Source organism: Ambystoma mexicanum, chromosome 12 (assembly GCF_040938575.1).
Source record: "Ambystoma mexicanum isolate Mex_15411 chromosome 12, UKY_AmexF1_1, whole genome shotgun sequence".
NCBI lineage: Eukaryota > Metazoa > Chordata > Amphibia > Caudata > Ambystomatidae > Ambystoma > Ambystoma mexicanum.
In genome coordinates this window covers 78,765,833-78,789,307 of record NC_090936.1, presented here as the reverse complement: position 1 = coordinate 78,789,307, position 23,475 = coordinate 78,765,833, and the positions used below count along the sequence as shown (strand labels likewise).

At 43.2% G+C, this 23,475-nt stretch overlaps 1 protein-coding gene across 3 annotated transcripts in view; it reads left to right on the top strand.

Moving 5' to 3' along the window:
- TMEM60 (transmembrane protein 60) overlaps nucleotides 1-23,475 on the top strand; it is a 110,947-nt gene that overhangs the window by 60,774 nt on the left and 26,698 nt on the right. For 2 of the 3 annotated variants that reach the window (XM_069628042.1, XM_069628041.1), the window contains one exon: nucleotides 18,414-19,042. The exons of the other annotated variant lie outside the window; for it this stretch is intronic. In XM_069628042.1, coding sequence (XP_069484143.1) covers nucleotides 18,467-18,871 — 405 coding nt within the window. In that variant the 5' untranslated portion in view covers nucleotides 18,414-18,466 and the 3' untranslated portion in view covers nucleotides 18,872-19,042. Of the gene's footprint in view, nucleotides 1-18,413; nucleotides 19,043-23,475 lie in introns of those variants that run through there. 3 annotated transcript variants of the gene reach the window in all.

The window sequence follows — 23,475 nt, the reverse complement described above, 5'->3', positions numbered from 1 at the left end:
AGAAAAGAAAGGACCTAACCATAACACAGTATATAATATTTATTTTTAATAAGAGTTAACGATTTTCTTTTTAGTGAATTTTGAATTTATGGATTTAAGCTGCTGTAAGTGACCTTGCCCCGAGGGCGGTGTATCTTCCACTCTTGGCCTCGGGGACTGGCAAAATGGATGAGGCTCTACTCATATTTTCACTTGATTGTGGAGTCAGAGCCCTTGGAGAATGGGAATCTAAGGAGCCTATTATACCAGAAATTGGAGGAAGAAGACAAGGGACCATAGCCGAAGCCACAGTTTCTGGAGCCTGAGTTGCAGAATCTGGTACATTTGGCTCCTCTATACATAGAACAGAGGGGCTCGATACCACAGATTTGGATGCGTCAGGACCCCCATTGGTGTTTTTTGTTTTTGTAAAATTTTGTGCGGAAAGCCATTTCATTAATTCTGCAAATTGCGTTGTTTGGTACACTACTTTGGAGTCCAATGATTCGAATAATTTACCAAGCTGAAAATAGCAGTGTTGATAGCTCTGAGAGCTGGTTGTATCATGAGTAAAGTTTGTGCAGAATTGTCTCTCGGGTGTAGTCTATTTGGACGCGGGGTAGGAAGAGCAAACGATTGTAGCATTGGATGTGGATGCATATTAGGAAGTTTGCTAGAGAGTGAGTGCGAGCTAAGCGTCACTTCGGGCCCCCTTTGAAGAGATGGGGGACTCGCGCCGGCTCGCATGAATTGAAATAACTGAATAGTCTGGATACAGGCAAGGAAATTCAATCGGGGATATAAGCATATCCATTTTAGGGAGAACGTGACAGTTTTTTGTGGATGCCAACATTGTGACATCAGAAACAGGCTGAGGATTTATACGCCCTAAAGGCGTGCAGTAAGAAGCATGCACTTTCCCAATGGTCAGGGAAGACGGGGTGGGCCCACCAGATGGCGAGAGTGTGCGAGTGGACGAAGAGGTCACAACTATCCTGTTTGTTTGAATATTGAATGGAAATCTTGTTTGAGTACTGATCGAGCAAGCATTAGGCGTGAATGAAGAAGCAGAAAAGGTTTGCGTGTGTGTACCAAGGCAAGGATTGTCATCTGTGAGCGGAATCGATGGAATTGGAAGTGCCAACGGTACAATGGCCGGCATGTTTGTGGTGAACTTGTAAGCTGCAAAAGCCATCGTTTGCAAATGCCTAAAACACAATTATATGTTAGTGAAAGGCAGTGGCAAGGAAGTAGCAAACAAAATGAACAAAATTACACTCACCAAATATAAACTTCTTCAACCCAACGTTACAATAATGTCATTTCTAAAATAGTTGCCAAAAAAGGGACAAACCAGCAAACCCTGCCGCGTCTCTGTGGCTTCGCGGCCAAGCGTACTTAGGAAAGTACTTGCGAACGAGTGCGTGCGTGCGTGTGCACGAGCGGGCTCGTTTTTAAAGCAAGAACAGCAATTGATCCAAGATAGAGGCGGGAACTAGACAAACAGAAACAATGTTTGAGGATTAGTCCAATAGAGCGTGCGTTGCTAATTGTGTTGCTAAGTACAGTTCGCTCTGCTTTATCTAGTTCTCTTAATTTCACAGTTCACTGTCTCAAACGGGTACAAATCCGTCAGGAGCAGCACGTTCGGGCGGCCAAGCATACTTATTCCTTTTCTGTGTCTATCAGTTGAAGGTGTCCTGTCCTGAATCGCATTGTAAGCAGTCTTTATCCATCTCATGCCATGCTAGTATTCCAGTTCATGCCATGATAGTCCCTGCTCTTCTCATCAGGGACAGCCAACGTTTGATGCAAGTGCAAATTTCAAAGCACAATGGTGTCCGATCAATGCTCGCTCTCACTCCCACAAGAGACAAAGAACTTCACTGTTTTTCAAACGTGGTTAGCACCGGGAATTCAAATGCTTTCAGAGCGTGTCTTCCTGCTCATTCTCCTTTCTCTTTCTCCTTAGGCCCAAACTTGTCTGGGTCTGGTTCACAAAGTAAGGCATTCCAAATGGATTTTCTTCTCGCTGCAGATTACAAAACAGCCCACAAACGATTTCTCTCCTTTTGCTGAACATCTTTCACTCTTTCTCTCTCTTGGCACAGAATGCTGCAAGGTGTCGATTCTCTCTACAGCCAGTCACGATCTTCACTTTCCATGGCATCAGTTGTCATGCCAGGAAATCGGGTAGCAAGCAGGTTTTCTGAGTACCTTCTCAGAGCACAGCCATTGACAAAGCTACACACTAAGGCCCCAAATCGGAGACGTTCCCCAGAAGTTCTTATGCAAAGCGTAGATGTCCGGTACCAATGTCTTTCATTGCTGCTTCAAACAGCCATGATGTAAAGTCATATGGTGTCATCAAGGTCTGGTCAATCTTTCAGTCGTCATGCTGCTGCCAATCATGGTCTGGTCAATTCATGCGATGCAATATGGTCAGTCATCAAGGCTATCTGCAAGGTCTCAAGGTCTGCAAATCTGTGTCTGGTCAAGGTGTCTCTCCAGATGTCATGCAAAAAAAAACAAAAGTGCAAATATCAGTTTCAGATGTATTGAAAGCCAAAAACAAAACAGCATTCTCTCTATGCTTCAGTGCACATAGCTAGTTCTAAACTCCCCATGTCTCTCAAAAGACATCAATGCTAATTTATCTGTGTACATGTATCAGTTCTAGTGTATCGGTGTGCCAGTTCATCTGTCTAACCATGCCTGTCTCTCCATAACACTTAATGCATTACTCCCGCCATTTCTATCTTTCTCAAAACAAAATAGGACAACCCACTTTACATAATTCAAAAAATGCAATTTCAAAATGTTTACAACTGCATTCCGCTGATTAAATTGCACTCCACGTCCTACAAAAGCATTGCTTTGTGTCATTTTCATTTGTTCTAGCCACAGACTCCCCTTTCAACATAATGTATTCACACTGTTGAATCACTAAATGATGACAAAACAAATCGATTTCATTCAAATGGATACTGCTTCCCGCATGTGCAATGCAATTCAGATTCAACAAGCATTCCTTCCTTTCTGTGCTTACTCCTTCAAAACAACCTGCTAATCCCGTGCAATGTTTGTTCAAAATGTAAACAACTCTTCTCTCCATGCAGTCAGTCGGCAAACTCAAAAAATTCAAAGAATGCAATATCTCAGAACATCCAACTTTAGCACGATTCACTCGATTCACTATCTCCTTCAATACTATCCAAGTTTCTATGTTGATAGACAAAACAATATTTTCACTCCCTAACATAGGCAAAGTACTGTTATTACCAATCCTGCCAAAAATGCCATTACTATTCAAATCATTTTCACGATCTCATTTCTGCTCACAAACCTAGTTTGCAAATGCTTCACATAACTGCCTCCATGCACATAACTGCTTCCATGCAAAGGTGCCTCCAATGATAGTTTCACAATGCAAATCTTCATAAACGACCCCTCTAGGCATTCCTCTAGCCAATTCTCTAGGTACACTGCAGATGTCTGTCAAAAATGCACTCTCCATTTCCTCTTCATAGCAAACATCTCGTTCAGTTTGTTGCTCTGTTATTGTTGCATTTTCTGCAGTTATTGCCGCACCATTAGTGGAACAAACTGCTGTCTGGGTCACACTATTTCTGTCATTATTCTGAGGTAACTTTCTCCCCACAATCCATATTCAAATTTTCTCCATACACTTCTACGTGCTTCACCCCTGCCAGATTTTCTCTAGGAACTCTGTTCACACCCATCACTGCCATTGTCAAAGGTTCTTTCAATGGGTAATTCAATTAATTCAATGCTGCTGGGACATCTTCCCAGTTATCAATTACATGTCTGAGACGATATATTATTGCTCGCAAGTCACTAATATATGGTGTCATTTCTGTTCCTGCTTCTTCGCTCTTCACTTTCAACTCTTCAATCATTATGGTTGGTGCCGGCGAAACTTCCCAGGCATCAAGCATGTCTAAGCCGATTTCTTATTGCTTTCAAGTCACTAAAAAATGAGCTCATCCTGCAGTAGTAATTCACCCTTGGGATTTTCTTCAACCAAACCTCACAGTTTATGTGAGTTTCAAAAAAACAAGTTTCAAGACGTCTCTAGACAGGCAGATACAGTCATCGACTTGCCAAATCTGTGCACAAATTCCAGCCAACAGGAATCCAAAACAAAGGTCAGTTTTCCCCAAAAACTATCAATCTCTGCTGAGTTTCAAACAAAATCCCACAAGCGTCATCAAGAAAAAAACTTCTCTAGCTTGGCCAAATGGATGTACATTCATTCCCCAAAAATTGCCAGTCATGACACACTGCTCTGGATCAATTCCAATTCAAAGTCAGACAATTGCGTTCCCCTTCCTACGGTGAACAAAATTGTGGACGAAGCATGCTTTAATTCATAACATCCCCAAGACAGACAAAACACAAGACATAAAATATCTATTCCCACAAACTAATAGAAAACACAACTGCACACGATGTTCAAACTTCTACGTCAGCTCATCGATAAGTGAATCCAAAAAGCCTGCTGCAAAACTCTGCATACTAAACCCTCTGTTCCATGTTATCAATCAGCATCAGTGAAGCCCCGCGTTAAGGGTGCCCTGTTGTCATACCCAATTCTACCTCCTATGGGGGTGTGGATCACAATGCCCCCCCCCGCTCTTGTATCTCAGGGCCTTTGTGCTCTGTGTTACTCCTAAGTTACTCCTATGGATACACTAACATAAGACACAAAGAAAACCCATGAATCGATTCAGCAATAGAACCATTTTTATTCATACACAGAAATGCATGATGCAAACACTACTATAATGCAAATCTCGAATTTGCACCTTTTATGCTTTTGTTGCAAATCTATAATGCAATGCAATAACTATAAGCCTTACAGACTTCTAATGCAAGAAATCTAATAGCAACTCCAATCCACACCATTCCTCTCCAATCCACACCATTCCTTCACACTCTCTCTCTAAGACGATCCCTGTCTAATTACCCCATCTATCATGTCAGCCAAAGCTCTGTGTGAGTGTCTGTCCTAATTCTCCATGCACGTGTCTCATCGATACTCCCCTTCTTGCTCTGTCTCTCCTCTCCAACTAACTCTGCAAACAGCCGGGCTTCTCCTTGGCCTCTCTCTGCCAGATCGATCTCATCAGCTCTCATCAGAATGCTTCCCCAATGCTTCCTCTCTGAGTCATCCAATCATCTCTCTTCCATCTCAGAAAGCAGCATTCCAAATCTCCATCGCCAACTAGTATCTCAGAACTAGAAACTCCCAAAGCCTCACCTCTCATTATACTGTTCAATGACGTAAATACATATCCATGGTTACATGTCTCTCTAAGCTAAAATGCCTCTCTGTCAGCATTTCTAAATCTGAGCAGTGCCTAAACGTCTGTGATGCATGTCTTGTACTTTTCAATCACTGTGTGTTCTGGTCATCATGACATTTTCTACATATCTATACCCCGCTATCAGTGCTTCTGTTACCATACCATCCATCTCTCTCCATATTCCCCCATTCAAATCCCTCTATCCTTGCATGTCTCTGTCTGCAAAGCTCCTCTCGCTTTCTGCTGCTGCCTTCCCCCACCTTTTCTGTCTGGGAAGCACAGCCCAGGCTAATAATAAAGCCAGCAATGCATTCTCCACTCTGACAAGACATGTTATCTCCACTCTGACAAGACATGTTATCTCTGTCTGCTAAGAAACTGTTTACGCATTCCAATCTTTCACAGTAACTCATAACAACTTCTGCAGTCCCGCAGCGCTGCTGTTCTGTCTAAATGGAATGGCTTCATTCTTTCTCTAGTGCTTACTCTCTCTCTCGCAAACCCAAGCGCTATCTATAATGCAGGCTTCATACATATTCTAAGTGCACACTCATGCGTGGTGTCTCTACATGCATACATAATACATAACATATCTCTACAAATATAACATGTCTCTCTACACGGCGCTAGCAAGGCACTTCAAATATAACAGGCCTCATTCTATAGAAAATGCAAATGGGTACATATATGCAGATAGTCGAATGTCACTACTTCATGTCACTACTAATCAGTACTAATCAGAATGAATGACAGCTAACTGGATCCCTAAATGGGTAATGATTCTCTAATAATGGGTAATGATTCTCTAATGATAACAAGCCAGGCTTCTCCATACTATCTAGTTTTACAGTGGTTAGTGCTTTTCCCTGCTGTAGTCTATTTCTTGGTATGCCTTGTACTAGATCCCATTATACAAGGGGGACATCTGAACATCAAGGAGCTGAAATGACAAAGATAATTGAATCGCCCACCCAGTTTAAGCCATCTGATCTGGGGACAACAGTGGCGCTCCCTCTGGTGGGGCATAATTCTAGGATAACTACACAGGCTCAAGTGGAGCCTAGTACTCCATCTGCTTCACTGAAACCGAGAGTGAGTCTGCTCTCTGAGGTCTTGCTGATGAGTGCTCTGGGGAGGCAGCTACTTGAGGACGTGAAGGTGGTCACCGCTGATAATACCCTAAACCTGACTTTGATCCTGAATCGATCAAGTGTACCTCAAGTTTTATTAATGAGTTGGAGAAGTAGGGAACTGCAATTCAGGATAGGTCATGGTTGTTGAAGGGGGGGGGGCTCATTATACAAAGTAGTAAACACAAAATGTTCTGCATCAGATTCATCTATTCCTCTGCACCTTCTTGCTGAGCAGGTAGGGAGAATGTCATCAGAAGCTCCTTTACAGATCCAGTTGGATACTACATCAATATATGCTGGCAGTGACTGAGTTTAGTAGCTTCGCAAAGTGGCAATTTGCTATAGGGAGTATTACCTCGAAGCTTAATCAGTGTGATAAACTGTGAGAAACCTGAGGGTATTCTCACTCCTACTCCCTTTGGATCCTCTATGCAGGTGCCCAGGGAAAGCCCATCGCTTTTGGATCCTGATCCCCGTGGGTGGACAAGTGAGGGGGGGGGGGTCACAGGATAGAGGGTCCTTGGCAATTGAGAGTGAGGTGCATTTAGGAGGAACTTGGTATCCCCCTTACCCTAATGACAACCAACTACCCTTCCCCCGACCTTTATTGGTTGTCAACTCCCCTTTTGTCCCCCTCTTGGGACATCGTGACTGTACTGAGACGAGGAAGAGACAACTGAATGAACACCATTCACTTTCACCACTTGGGTACTGGGACGAAGAAGATGTATGCAAAGTATGAAGGTCAGGCATGTCCTCTTAATCAGAGTCGGGCAGAAATTAATAATGTAATACACCTGCAGCCCATTAAATAACCACAGCTCTATAAAAGGCAAAGCTGTGCAGCAGTGAAAGAGTGAGACCTGGGGAACTTGGGCTGAGATCAATATAATACCTGGCCAACATCCTCCGACCAAGTGAATCCTCCCCTTTGAAGTGGGAGCAAAAAGAACTGCAGCGAGGCACGAGCCGAGAGGACGCTGTGTCCGGCCTTGCAGAGACATTCAAGCTGCCTACGCAAGACTAGATCCTGTTCCCATGCGAGCTGGGCTCATGGAATCCAAAGCAGAAGCTAGAGCGAAGGAAGCAAGCAGCATGGTCCACCAGAGGAAGAAGTTACCATAGAGACGGGGGTGGTACGCGCGGGCTGCGAAGTAGTACACAGTGCTGAGAAAAGATACTTCAGTTACCAATGGAAATATTAAGTTACATGAATGAATGAAAGGCAGAGGTGTGAACAGCATCAAATCTGCTAATATTGAATGAAACCAGCAAACCTGCTAATATTGAATAACTAACTGAATGCAAATGGCAAACCTGCTAATATTGAATCATACACTGGAACACAGTAAGAAACTGCATCAAATTAAGGGCTCTAACTGCAGAGTTGAAGTTAAGTCTGTGAAACTGTTTGTTTTGGAGCAGCATTTGAGAAACTATTTGACTATTAAACTGCTAAAGGAGAATGAAAGGTTCCTGGTTGTGTGACCTGTAACGGGTGGATCGTGTGGCCGACAACTGCGCCAAGACCAGTGAACCCCTATATGCTGACAAGGAAACCTATTATTGTGTCAAAAGAAAAACTACTTATGCTTGCAAGGCTTGGGGAAAGGGAGCCTGAGCTGTTAAGAATGATTGTAACGTAGCTTAAAGACAAAAAAGCTTCCAGATGTGTCCTTCTGTGACATCTTTGATATTTGGACTTGGGGAAGGGAACCCTGAGATTTGCGGCCATGAAATTGTATTGACTTTGGGGAAGGACATCCTGACATTTAAAAAGGTTTGGAACTATATTACCTTAAATCCAAGAGACGGTAACTTGAACATTGTGGTGAACTTGTTGATATTTGGGGAGGAGAAGCTGAAAAATAAGTGTGAGCTGGAAATAGCTCAGGACCTTACTTTTGGAACACAGTTAAATTTATGGTTGACATCACTACACATTGTTTTAATGTTAGTTGTGAGGGCAAGCATAAGTTTTGGACACAGACAAGATTTTTTAGTTGAATTTACTGACACAGACTATCCTTTAGGTAGGGAAATCCCACCTTAGCATAGGGCAAGTTAGGCCTTCCACCATCGTGACATTTAAGTTAGTATTTGTATTACATTTAATCTGTTGTCTGTGAGTACTTCCATGATGCAAGCCTCCCATAATGTAGTAGAGTTTCTCTAGTGGATTGAATCCATGAATAAGGGACTGTTTAAGGTCCTGCAGAAACATAGCTGACAAGTGCTCAGAGGATGCTACTGGTGTTATGAAGGCCAATAATTGCCTATTCCCCCCGCCCCCCATTCCAACACCGTTACTGGTGCCTGCAGAAATCCCTTGTCGAACATTGTTGCACTGAAGTCTGGTTGAAGTGGCACACAGTGCTGACAGGACAGTTAGAATTTCTAGCTCAAGGGACATTCGTCTAGGAAAATATCAAATAATGCCTGTTATTGCTGATATGGAATTAAGTGATGTTACTATGGATAACAGGAATATTATTATAACCAGTGATTATAACCATCCTGGAGAACCCGGGCGGAATGAGCCAAAGGAGGAGCTACAGAACAAAGTTTTAGCCTGGCTGCACCGGAGAGTAGGGCATGGATGTGTCGGAGAGCAAGCTCTGAGAGTTCTACGGAGGGTACACATTGAGCAATGGTGTACTCTCAATAATAGACTGTAGTGGTAGGACGTGGACAAAGTAATCTCCCTCATTTCCTGGAGTAATGTAATTGCCTTTCTGAGTTTCCACCTAATTTGAACATTTTGAATTGATCTTGCTGAGGACTGATGGCCATTGTTTGGCTTGTTTGTGAGGAGTTACTATATTACTTATAGTTCATGCTCTTTGAAGTTGTTATAAAGTTTAACTTTCTGGCCCTAATTGTTTTTTTGTTTATATGTTATATTTTGTACATTATGTGGTTTATTTTTATTGTATTTGTTTTATTGTATATTTGTTTTTTTGTTGTCTGTGCCTTGTCCCACATAAGCTAGTTTGGCGCTATACATATAACTAAATAAATAATGCACATTCAAATAACATATTTTAGTAGCAGCACAATATGCCTTTTTCCAGAGGTGTCTCTCCAGCTGCAGGGTTGGAATATATACTAGATATGCATTTGAGGTGACCACGTGTTTACATTGGGTGGGGCATTGTGGTTATGTTTACTCCATGACAATTCCACTGGATACTTATCAGATGATTGGCATTCACTTGAAGTGTGGGACAGCTGAGCATCACCATGAGATCATCTGTTAAATCAACTTTCCAGTGTAGCAGATGGATAGGTTAACATTGATTAGTAAATACAAACAACTTTGAAGATCCATTTGACAATTGCGGCAGCGTTATGATGAAAAGCTTTGAAAGCTTGCATTAACTTCTATGACCGTTACACTCATGTTTCTGTACTTAATATAAATGCTGGCTTATGAATCTAGAGGAGATTAAGCAGGTTAGAACACAACCCTATACACTCAAAGCCTGTTAACTAAAGAAAAGTAAAATGTGCTACAGCAAAGCACCTGTGCGAGGACTGAAGAAAGCTAAACGCTTAAGTGAAATGAAAACGAAGAGCAATAACGCACCCCCCCTTTATCTAAAAGCTCCAGACATTATTCTGTATTGATTGGGCTAATAAGGTCCACCATTCTCCCATCATTCAAGCCTATGATGCCTTTTTGAAGAGTGTCTGGGCTGTGTCATCTATTGGAGCATTACCATCAATAAATCATTTGTAAAATAATTATTATTAATACTTATGGGAAACGGTTTGGTGGTATTGTGGTTTCCTAGTAAACTGCAGGTTCTATTTTGTTTACATATTGAGCTGCCCAGGTTAAGGATAATTTTCTAAAATGCACAAGATTGTGTATAAACATATGTATGTGTGGCAGATTGACTGCAATGTCAGTAGGTTGTCTTGATTGAGCAAAGCAGACCCTTCTTAACTTCAACAGCACACCAGTCGGAAGAACCATTTTTCCCAGTCGCGTATTATGGCACCACCTGTCGGAGCATCCAGGGAAGAAATCGAACAAGATTTAATAACAAATCCACACATTTAATTTTTTATGTATTTTTTTGTTAGTGTGCATTGTACTCCTGGTTGTCCAGAAATGTTTTAACTATTGAGGGTGTGTATTGTCCTGTTTTTGTATAGCAAATAGTGCAGGCATTCAATTTGATGGCCTGCATCATGGAGGTACAGCTCCGCAGTTGAAACTCTGCAGATAAGACACTTTGCGCATTCTAACCAATTACCTTGTTAAATTGCTCAGTGGGCCTCAACTCTGACTGGTGGCTGCCTCAATTCTCTTCTCCTAATGTTTAGCATCTTTGTGATCAATGTCCCAGAATGACCTGGAGAAAGGAAAACCATGTGCTCGGGCGGAGGGAAATCTATTTGCACCCATCAATCACCCAATCCTTCTGGATGCTTAGACTTAGAGTGTTGCTGAGCAGCAACTCTCTGCTGGCAGCCCTGCCCGTCCCCATCAGCCAGCAAAGCATGATGATACATCCTCCCTCGAGCTGTGTCCCATGCTGTGACTGGAAGTGACAAAGATTCGCATTGTGGTCTGTCGAGCGCTACTTGGATTTATTTCAACCTCCAAATCCAATATGGCCGCATGAAACCTTCGGCTGTAAGGAAACCACCTTAACTTCTGTTAAGATATTTATATAGCGCACGGTCACCAAAGGAATTGGTGCCCAGGCGCTGTGGTGGATCTGTAAACCAGGAGGGCGGGTGGGTTAGTCGGATGGAGAGGGAGTAGGCGAGTGGGAGAAGTGGTGTGCTGTTGGCGGCTTCAGTTCGGTATACACTGTGCGCTGAGCTTTGGTGCAAGTATCAGACCGGGTTAGAACTTGTGTGCTGTTGGTGCTGTTTGTGTTGTTTGTATGTTGTTGGTGCAGTGTTGTAAAGTGTGTGCAGATTGCTGGGTGGGAGATGGTTGTGAGTTTTGGGTGGGTTGGTTGGTTGGTGTAATGCTTGTGTGAAAATGAGAGCCAGAATAACTTGGCGTAGATGCGCAGCCATTTTGGACACTTGTCTCCCATCACAGTAATAAAACCTGCGTTTCAGCGGGCCTCACAGAACGAACAGCAGCGAAAACAGGTCACATAACTATTATTTCAGTGGACTTACTGCGGATAATAGTTATTGTATTGTTCACTAAAGGACCAATACAGAAGGGGAGTTAGAGCACACTGCAGGTGCATAAGGCATTTGGGGAATTAATGCGAGAGAGAGGGATTTTTCTACCCTCTGTCCCTTCGACTTCGGGTCTGCTCTTCGGCCGAGAGCAGAACGCAATGGAGAGGGGTGGGAAATGCCCCCATAAAGGAGTGCATGGCAAAAGTTAGTTAGAATCTGGACCCTCGGGTGATGCAGTACCGCTGAAAGGGAGGATGCTCCGCTTCAGATCGTGTTAGACCCAGTGATCTCTTTGCCTCCCTGCTGAGGGACTAAGCAGTGTTGTGGTGGCCAAGATGAAGTTTTCTTCTGCATCCTGTTTAACAATGATGTTGCCTATATCCATGTTTTTATATAGCTAAGTGTATGCTTATTTGTATATATATTGAATGAATAAAGGTCCTATAACGAGCCATTGGTTTTATGATATTGTATTGTGAATGTGTGATTTGTTGTTTGTCTGAGTCTAATAACCTTCTTTTACTAAGGGGGGCCGGGGAGACATAAGTGTTGGTGTTTCCTCCACATGGCCAAACAGATACAAAACAGTTGGATATGCAGAGAATTGAAAGTAGGGTTAGTGGGATCAGTATCCTGGTTCTAATTTGCGTTGTATTCCTGTGGGTGGGGGTTGTTACTGATTTCTTACTGGCTGTCTGACTGTGTAGTGTGTGATGGTGCGGCGCGGTCCCTGCTGTGTTCTGGTGAGCATTGTATAATGTGATTAGGTATCTAATTTCTATCCTCCTGTTGTGGGAGCAGAGGATGGGATTTCCTTATTCCCTTGTTATCTATTGTGACCTTGGTCTGTTGGCGCTAGGTATGGTTCAGGGCTAGGATGCTATTGATGAGTCGTCCTAGTATTCCCGTCTTGGTCAGCCTATGGGGCCAGTCTTTAGTGTGTCCTCCTATCATGGCTATCTATGTTAGTCATTCAGTATGTTGTGGAGTATCTTCCTTAGAATCTATTATTCAGTTGTTGCGTGTGTAATGACGTGGCACGTTCCCCGCTGTATCTTAATGAGCATTGTATAATGTGGTTGGGTATGTCTATTCCTCCCCTCTGGTTTCTGAGATAAGGGATAGGTGTTCCCCATTCTTTGGGGGTGCTATTGATGATTCATCCTAGTACTTCCTTCTTGGTCTTGCTGTGTATTCGGTCTTTAGTTTCCTGTTATGGCTGTGTCTCGGTTAGTCGTTCGGGATGTCGTAGAGTGTCTTCCTTAGAATCTATTTCCAGTCGATTGCTTAGTATGAGTCGGGGTCTGACTCTTAATTCATCATTGTTTGTAGGTCCCTGTGGGTAGTCTTTTTATTATGAGGTGAAGAGCCAGGTTTTGAGTAGTTTCCTGAATAGTACGTGGCTTCTTGTATTGCATATGTTCTTTGGTAGGTCATTCCAAGTTTTTGGTGCCAGGTGAGAGAAAGAAGATCCTCTAATTTTTGTTTTTATTGTAGGGTTTCGTTTCCAGGCGAATGTCGTTGCTTGATCTGAGCATTCATGTTGGTTGTTGTAGGTGCAATTTGTCTCGCAGGAACTCGGCGGCTTGTTTGTGTACTGCTCTGTGCGCGATGCACATTGTTTTTAATTGTATTCTTTGTTTTATTGGAAGCCAATGCTGGCTTTTTAGCGCAGGCGTAATGTTTTCTCTTCAGGGTAGTTTGAGAAGCGATCTGGCTGCAGCATTTTGTATGCGCTGTAGTGTTTTTTTAGAAGTCGTTCAGGCATACCCAACTATAGGCTATTGGCGTAGTCTACTCTGGACATGACGAGAGAAATTATGGTGGTTGTTTTCTTGGTGGATGATAGGAACGGTAGGATCCTTTTTGCCGCTTACAGGAGAAAGAAGCATTTCTTGACTAGAGCGTTTACTTGTGGCTCTAAGGTGAGATTATTATCCATCGGGACCTCTAGGTTTTTTACAATCGGCGAAGGTGCTGGGGTTGTTCCAAGTTCCCTTGGCCAAGGGATGAAGTGGTTTTCGACTCCATTTTTTGCGACAATCATTATTTCTGTTTTGCGTGTGTTGTTTTTGAGGTAGTTGGAGTTCATCCAATTGAATACATCACATCTAATGAAGAATTTATTTCTGGAGTGTTTTGTATTTTGAAGATTTGTGTGTTGTCGGCATAGTTGTAGCAAGTGAGGCCGTGGTTTTTGATGATTTGGATTAGTAGAGATGGGTAGATGTTGAATAATAGATGGGAGAAGAATGATCCTTGTGGTACTCCACAGGTGGAGTGTCTCTGGTTGGATTTGAAAGGTTTCATCCATACAGTTTCTGACCTCTTTATTAGGAAGGATTTGATCCACAGTAGGGCAGTGTCTGTTATTCCGAGTCCTTCTAATCTCGTTTTGAGGATGGCTTGATTAACTTATGCTGCGGATTGGTCTAGATGTATTGTACTGTTGTCAGAGTTTGTGTTTATTTTTAGGTCGTCCCATATTCAGAGGAGAGCCGATTCTGTTCCTCATTAGTCTGAAACCAACTTGTGCCTGGTCTAGTAGGCAGTGCTCTTCTATGAATTCTTGGGTCATTTTGTGCATGTACGTTTTGAGCAGCTTAGATGTGTACGGGATGTTGGAGATTGGTCTGTAGTTGGAGAGGCCCTCTGCGGTTCCCGCTGTATCTTTGAGTAGTGGCTTGATGTATGCTGATTTGAAGGCTTGTGGCACTTTCCCTGTCGCGATTGAAAGTTTGAGGTTGTTCATGTGGTATTCCATGGGAGTTCCTTGCTTGAGAATTGATTTGTGTATGTACGGGAGGCAGGGGTCCTCGGGGAGCCCGATTTGTTTCTTTGATTTACCAGTTTGATGAAAGTCTCCACTGATATATCGGGAAAGCTTTGCAGTTTTTTCGGGTGTTCCTCCTGAGGGTAGGTGGGGATCGTCGTATGATCGGGTGGTCTGCTTTGTATGGTTCGTTGGATGCTGATTTTGTTTTTGAAGTGGTCTGATAGGTCATTGCATAGTTTTGTCTTAGGAGTTGGTGTGTTGTTACAGCCTGGTGGATTTTATCATTTCATTTATGATTTTGAAGAGTTCTTTTTTGGTGTGTTTGGTGCTTCGAAGATTCGGTTTTCATAGTGTTTCCTCTTTGCTTTTTGTATTTCCCCTTTGTATGCGCGGTTATGTTACAGGAATTTCAGCTTCGCAGTGTCGTTTTTTATTCTCCAATCTAGATCTTGCTTTCGGTTTTTCCTTTTCATGGTGGCGAGTAGTGGGGTGAACCATCTTGCCGTTGCTCTTTTATGAGGAATGAAAGGTTTTTCTTTGGCGATATTGTTGATAGTTGTTACAATCCAGGAGTGGAGCAGGGCTACTTTTTTGTCCAGCTCGGCCTCTTCCAAAGATGTTGGTTGCAGCTTGCTGAGCTCCAGGAGTTCAGTTAGGTTGAAGTTTTTGATGGTTATCCAGTTTCCTTTCATGGTGGTTGGTGGTTTGTCTAGTTGCCTATTTACTGGAGTGGTCATTTTGATTACGAAGGGAATGATGAGGTGGTCGCTCCTGAGAATTTGAATTGGGGGTGACGTGGTAAGGAGTTCTTTGTTTGCAAAGATTGCGTCAAGTGTATGCCCTGCCGAGTGGGTCGCTCCTTTTGACTAGTTGTTGTAGATTCATTGCTTCTAGTTGGCTGGTTAGAGATTTTTGTGTGGTATTGGTGGTTTCTTCGAACCAGATGTTGAAATCTCAGAGGACGATCAGGTGGTTGTGTTTGATGGCTAGGATGGTGATTGCTTCCGTGAGGGCATCTACGAAGGTTGTGTTGTAGGTTGGTGGTCTGTATATCAGTAGGAATTTCAGGTTTGTTTTGGGGTTTACTGATAAGCATATCATTAAGGATTCGTATTTATCAATGTTTAGTGGATTTTCCAATTTGATTGGCAGGTGCTCCTTGGGTATTATTGCCAGTCCCCCCCCCCCTTTTTTTGTTTTTTCTGTTTGTTTGGGCGCATTTGAAGTTTTCCGGTAGGCAGTTGTTGAGGGTCATCTTGTAGTTGTCATTTACCCATGTTTTTGTTACAAACAGGATGTCGATTCCCTCCGTCGCAGAGATCGTATATTTCGGTGGTATGTTTGGACATTGACCTTGCATTGATTAAATTGCAGTGGATCTTTTTGGTGTGGTTTTGCTGATTAGTTGTTCCTTGTTTTGGTTTGCAGTTGTTAGGTTGCAGTGCATCTGTTTTGGCTTTGACTTGATGAGGATCAGCAAGGGATGCATCTTCATTGAAGCGATCTGCTAGATTGGAAGCTTGGCTGTTCAGTAGCGATGCTTCCCTATTCTGCCGATTGTCAGTTAGGTTATTGGTTGGGTTGTTGGTTATTATTACTTCATTGATTTGTCTGGTGTGCCGTGGATATTGGTGGTGCCCTTCTGTTCTTGTGATGTATGGGGATAACGGGCCAAGAGGTCGACTGTAATGTCTTTTGCTAGGGCGGCACTGGTGATTCCTCTATTGCTGGTTTGTTTGGGTGCTTTATTGGTGCGGTCTGTTCTTCGGGTAGGTTGGGTATGTATCCTTAATGGCGCTGCCCGGAAGGGTTGGGGATACTGGGCATACGGTTGTCGGGTGGTCTAGGACACAATTCGGTAGCTGTCTGCTGTTCTCTGAGGTATTGGTGGGTGTTGGTACAGAAAATTATGTTTTATTGCACATACTCTTGCGTTAACGGTTCCTTAACATTTTGTGACCAGGCTGCCTTAGTTCTTGCCGTTTGAGGCTGCAACGCTGTAAGCACTTGTTTAAGTAACCCTGCTAGATCTGCAGCGGTAGGTTTGCGGGAATCTATAATACTCTGTAGTTCCCTTACGAACTTCTAGTGGTTGGTGCAAAGTGATGGGAATGTGTCCTTAAAGGACCTTATCTGCTCTGCTGTCCAGGCCACATGGTATGGCACAGTTTGGAAACCAACGGGTGCCAGAATTATTCTAACGGAGTATGCATGTTCTTCTTCATGTCTGCCCCCTCCAAATGTATGTTTCCTTCTATGGGTTGCGATACCAGTAACCCGTTGTCTTTCTCTAATTCATTTAAAACATCTTGCAGTAGTTACCTCTGTTCCCTATTGGTGTTTTTACCAGTGTATGAAACGACTTATCGTAAGTCCTCTTCAAGCCCATCATATCAAGTAAATACTGTCATTGTGGAGGAAGCGTCATCCCCAGACGGTCTTGTTAGGGGATTATGTATTCTTTTTAATTCATGTGGCACTCAGGTGGGATCCATGGGGAAGCGAGGGGTAGTGTAGTCTGGTGACACGACCTGTATCTCGGGCAAAGGTTTTGGTGGCAGGACTTGTGGGGGTAGTAGGGCTGAGCGAGGTGGCAGGTCCTGTCTATCCGCTGGAGGATAGTATATTTGGGGAAGGCCAGTGTCCATGTTGCCAGGCGGTGCGCTGATGGGTGTGAGAATCGGATCTATATGATTCCATCAGTTCCATTTAATTGAATTCTATTCCATGGATGATTTTAAATTTTTATTTAAAAAAATCATCACAAATGTATGTGGGGGGGAAGACTTCCTGCAGCCCCATTTCGTATCGCCGCACATTTATTAACATAACTCATCCCCCAACATACATTTGCGATGAAATTCGGTGGAAATAATTCCCCTTTTATAACCTGGGCATTTCCTTCACATCGAAGAGTGTGTTTTGTCAAATTAAGTGAGGTGATGGGGTAAAAATAGGGTGCGCACAGTGGAGCAGGCAGCAGATGATCCTTACCCCGGTGCCAATGGCGTCGCCCCCGAATCTCTGCAGCGGGTCTGCTCACCCTTTTTATAGCTAAAAACTGCAAAGAGACATATGCAAAGGCAAACCAAAATAAACATGTATTTAATATAATCCCTTAACATTTCATAAGTTGAAATAAAGCTGGCATTCTCTTCATTGATTCATTATCTTCGAGAAATGTTTAGCAACCTTGGTTTTTAGTACAAACTATAATGTCCAACGCATTGAGGTTTGCTGCCTTATCAGTTGCTTTACAGCTAAAGACTGGCTGGAGTTGGCAAACGGCCCTGTCTTCATTATGTAATCATGTGGACGTTCCTAGAGTGAACACTATTTATAATGCAAGTGAAGGCAACAGTTTAAAATAGCTAACAAAATGGCAACGTCACAGCTAAATACCTTGCTGTATACACGTTTAGGTGTATGGGCTAAGCTGTGGACCACAAAACAGGCCTCTGTAATGAGCATACCCCTAACAGATATAAGCTGCATTCTGGACCGTAAAAGTACCAATTGATAAAAGCTGACACTGTGTTTCAATAGTGGAGGAATCGTAGCTTGTTTTGTCCCTTATGTAACATAGGAAAGAGGCTTGTTAAATGATTCCACTATTGCGGGATTAGGGATTTGTGCAATGGTATTCATTACCGGATCTGCCAGTTTGTTTTGCTTTAGCCCTTCATCTTGTAACTGCCCTTACGGTCCGGAGAAACATATTAGGTTGACTGCTTTTTGCCAACTGTATGTGATGTATTTTATGGGTAGAATACTATTTATATTTTTTATTTTTTATATGGTTTCATGGAAATTAGTATTCTTTCCAAAAGAAAGTTTTGTTGGTCTGATTGCCGTGTATGGGAGTAGTATTTGTAATTTCAAGTACAAGTTTACAACTGCATTTGTTTTCCAGTCTTCTGTTAGTACTTGGAGTGAGAGTTTTGGGAGGGTAGTGGACGGGACCTGACATCATTTCTTTTCAGTGCTTATTGTATGTGAAGCATATACTGACTTGTTTTCTTTCTTTTCTCCTAGACCGGCAATCCCCTTTTTCAACTGTGTAGAAACCACCTACCCAAGCTGTTTAAATGAGAATGTCCCTGGCGCAGAGAGTGCTGCTCACTTGGCTTTTCACTTTACTCTTCCTTATTATGCTGGTGCTGAAGCTGGATGACAAGGCACCATGGAACTGGTTTCTCATCTTTATCCCTGTTTGGATATTCGACACCATTCTTTTGGTAATGCTGATTGTGAAGATGGCGGGGCGATGTAAATCTGGCTATGATCCTCGGAATGGCTCCCAGAACATGAAGAAAAAGGCCTGGTGCCTTGTAGCAATGCTTCTGAAACTGGCCTTCTGCCTGGCCCTCTGTGCTAGGCTGGAACAGTTCGCAAACATGAAACTCTGCTTTGTCTTTATTCCATTGTGGGCCTTGCTAGTTGGAGGTCTGCTGGAGCTTGGATACAACATATTTTATGCTCGTAGAGAGTAACTTGCATGTTGTACACACCGCCTAAGGATGATGCAACTTCAAACATTTGTGAGTTTCAAAAATACCAGACTTGGCCAATACCATGCAAAATCTAAGGGAGACATGTACCTGATTTGAATCTAAAAGTCCCTTCCCATGTATAGTTTGTAAATAAAATTGTTATGGACTGTTTATTTCCGGGTGTCATTGTTGTGCAAGATTTTGCCCCCATGGAGGCTTCGAAGGCTCCCCCGTAACTGCTCTGCAGGCAGAGAACAATTAACGATCAAGACCATACAGTGAAATGCAGAAAGTAATACATAGAATTTGAAAAAAAATTGGGAACCAGAATATCTGACTAAGGAGGTGCTTGGAAGTCTAGCAGCTATTTGTTCAGATGAGTACATTCTGTCCATGGAGGCCAACAAGCGCGTGGCCTCTGATTTTAAGCAGTTTGTTCCCACAGGGTGCTTTTGGGAAAAGAACACCGGACACACCCAGCAGCAAATGGAGTTGACAAAACCCAGGTCTCTGGAAGGGCAACTGTGATCTTGAATGTCCGCTCTAGAAATCGAATTTTTGTGACATGGGTGATGAGCTGGAGCTATAACCAAGCTACTTGCCACTGGAGTAAATCCTGCAGCAAACTCATAACATGTCCCTTCATAGGCTGTGCTTTAATGGGTGTGAAGGCCTAGGTCTTTATTCTATCCAGGTCTGCTGGTCTTTAGTTGCTGGAGCCCAGGAGACGAAAGGCTACACTGGAGGGAAAGTGGAGAAATGGGCAGCACTTCTGGGCCTTGGTAAGCTCTTCTAGGCTTTGGGAAGCCGGTGATCAGAGATTCTTAGTCTCTACAACAACTGGAGGCATACTGTTGAACAGATCTTTTAATGGGGGGGTCGAGGTTGCGAAAGAAGTGTGGGGCAGTAAAGTGGTTTGGTTCAGCCAGCGCCAGAAAGGATATGGCAGCAGATGTGCTGCAATGCCAGAGCCTTCTGAAACCTTTGTCTGCAGCAGTCATGCACAGAGTTGGCAAAGGTGAGACATATTGGATGAACTTTGATTTCCCAATGATCTGCAAAGTGAATGCTCTGGTTCCAAGCTGATAATTGATGGGGCAGAAAGTGAAAAGTAAAATAATTTCTCACCTGACATGAAGGCAAGATGGGAGACTGGATCCTGAGGTGCAAGATCAAGACAACCTAAGGTTTAGATTCAGTCAAGCTTGTTGCGTTGGGATAAAATGTATCTGGCCAGTGAGCATTACTCAGCAAAGTACGGCTTTCCAACTTGTTGGAAGGAAATCTTTGCTTATTTTAGGGTGGAACCCAGATCGAAAGGAGCACCTTTCCTGGAGATGCGATAGCCGCACAGCATAATGACGATTCCTATTATCCATCCCTTTGTCGAAGTTGTATCTGCAAAGAGATCAATGTAACGAGTTCTGAAAAAGCTGAGCTGCTTACATGTTTTGCTAGCACTGATGGGGTGTTGTTTTTCAGTACGTATCAATATTGCCATGTAGCTTGGGGTATTCAAATGCCTATGGATTCTTCAGAACCTCTCAATTACCATGCTTCCATTTTAACAAAATTCATTTACTGCTAATGTTTTTCACAAATTTGTATTTTTTCATGATGGATTATTTTATTTTTTTTTAAATGAGAAACTGCATTGTCAATGCCACATTACTGTGAAATATTTCAAATACCAACTTCATGCAGTGGCCATAATTAAGGCAATCATATCCATTTTGAAAATAGGCCTTATTAGCACCGGGGTTGTGTGGAGTATTGGACAATCTGATTGCCTGGGATGTGCTCTTTAATCTAGTGTCTGCCATCATACATATGACCAAATTAACAAGGAGGGGGGGGGGGCCTTGGAGTCCCTCTGCCAGACATTAGTCCTGGTTACGAGAGACTTACCCAGAGGCTTTAGCTCACTATCTTTCACAGAGAAGAAATATCCCAACATATCAGTCTTTGTCCTGCCCTGGGGCAGTCCAGAACCGAAATGATAGGCAATTCCCATCTGAACAAGAGTACCAACAACAACCCCAGACACGTGTTTCGGTCTGGTTGGACCTCATCAGTAGGGTGGAGCTGTGCCTCTCTAAGAACAGTGAGCAAGGGATCCACGTCTGGATTCCCTTAGTAACTTAGGGTGGGACCCTATGACCAGCAAACTCCTCTACCCCTGCCTGACTTTGCCCCTTAACACACCCTCTTGCGAGGCCCTCACAATGAGTATCCTCGCCCCCTTGCAATTCCACCCCACCTCCCTTACTCGTAACCCCTCCCTCTCTCTGCATCTTTGCTGTGCCCTGTGGAAAATAGAAAAATTACAATGTCCTTTTTATTTTCAATAATTTATTTTGTATTTTTTAATGGGAACTGGGCACACACTCAAAACATATTGCCTTCCAATTTAAAATTGCAGGCAAAACAACTATTTGCACGATGAAGGAGTCCAGGCATGCTAATGCCCCTTGTTTTGTAGGTGGACAGTGCTAGTAATGGCCTTGAACCTCCTATTTAAGGTGCAGGTTGGTGGCCTGTTGCTGGCTCTGTCTAACCCCAAACAGGAGTGATGTCTATATTGTATATGGAAGGACATATACTCCAACTGGCAGAATTCAACTCTTTTTCATCTTGTCATTTTCAGGGGGAAGGTAGATATTGTGATCTTCCATGAATTCAGAGATTTCAATAAAAGTGTATAAGAATGCTGTAATAATCTAGTCCTCTTTTAATTCAGGATGCCAAGACAATTAGAGAGGTCAAGGTACATTATTGGACACGCATTTGATAATCCCCTCCTCTTGGGGGTATCCCTACATATTATCCCCACCAAAAATATTGCCGTTCATCTGGTCGTCTGTCTCGCCATAGGCGATATTTTTGGGGGGGATAATTTGTGGGAGTGGAGGTTGCTGGGGTGTCCCCTGCACATTAAAAAATAATGCGGCGGTGTTCCCCCGCAGGGTCCATGGCTCAATATCGCCGCAAAAATATGGTGATATTTTTGTATCGCAATATTTTTGCGGGGATATTAACACATGGGACCCTCTTGAGTGCACGCGTCTGATCGGATATGTTAAATTTTAATAGAGCAATTGTAAGCCTGTATTCTGTAAAATGTCTAGCCAATGGTGATTTTGCTTGTTTGATGTCATGCAATACCTCTTTCTATTGCATGTTTGCAGTGGAGGGAATTCAGGCACTTCAGTGTAGTCAATGTTGATCTTCCTTTCGCTCTTGTTGGTAAACTGTTTCTTATATGAAACAGAGCGGCTTTATAACAAATGTCTTCTGTGATAAGATAGTGCAGGTTAATGATTCAGCATTACGTCACTATTGACCACTTCGAATCTGTCACAGAAACGAGTTGAAAGTACTAAAGCAAATTAAGTGTTGAATATGGCGTATTGCCATACTGAGACGCTGAGTTGAATAAGTAACAATACTCTGCAATTTGTTTATGTTCAATGTTTTCTTTTTAATGTTCAACAGCCGGTCACAATAGCACAGCGAGTAGAGTGCTCGCTTTGTCATCAGCGCAGAGCCTGCCGACCCAGGTTCGAAGCCCAATTCAGCCTTTCATCCTTCCGAGCTCGATAAATGAGCACCACACACCCTGGGTAATAAGCAGTGCTCAGATGCCCAAGGGTTCGTATAGCTATATAAAATGCAAAACATTATTTTTTTTTCTGTTGAAAGTGTGCTCACTGAAGGATGTCTTCATAATGGGGTACTATCTTTGGACTTTTCTATCACTGTACAAAGAATCAAGGAATTACATAATTTGTTCAAAAGAAAGCCAGCACAGTGATTGTGGGTGGATCTTTAGAATTCGTAAGCTGTTTGAAAATCCCTTAGGAGTGAAGAAGCCCTGTGGCTCATGGTAAACACAGTATCAAAAGAAAGTAAATAGTGGCTTCAAAGGTGTAAGGGGGCAAATAAAAAAAGGACACCCCCAGTAATGGTGCTGGAGGTGTGGCTGATGGCAGACTATAATGGTGGTAACCTATCTAAGGCAGATTCCCACTCATGTAGCAGAGAAGGTGGGGCACAAGATAGGCTTCGGTCCTTGGTAAATGCGGAGAAACTGGCAGTTTAGGGCTTTACACTGGTGTCAGCCGCCTACGATTGCACCTGGTGCAGTCATTCAGTGCTTGAGCTTGGTGGAGTTGGTGGGGAAGGAGAGGTGAGCAGCGGGGGTGCAGCCCCGCTGCATACTATGGAAGCCTTCAGGTAATTCTGGCTATCTGACGGGTGCTCTTATCAACTAGTTCAGAAAGCTCAGAGGGATTGGAGATTGAAACAGATGAGTGATTTGTCAGTGCAGGTCTACTTCCCAGAAACCAGGGCCACCCCCGTGACCCCACTGAGACGGTTATCTGGCAGTGTGTGGGGTGCTGAGGGTTATCCTCCTTCCTTTCTTGCAGCAGCAGCATCTTGCTCCCCAAGCTACCTGTGTATATATATATATATATCTCCCTAGTGAGCTGCGTAAAAGCAAGGGAGGTGTTCTGTTAGTAGCACCTTTAGAGCGCACGGTTGCACGAGGGCATCATGGCGCTGGAGAAAGGAGGAGGCAGTATCCTGAAACGGAGGTTAAC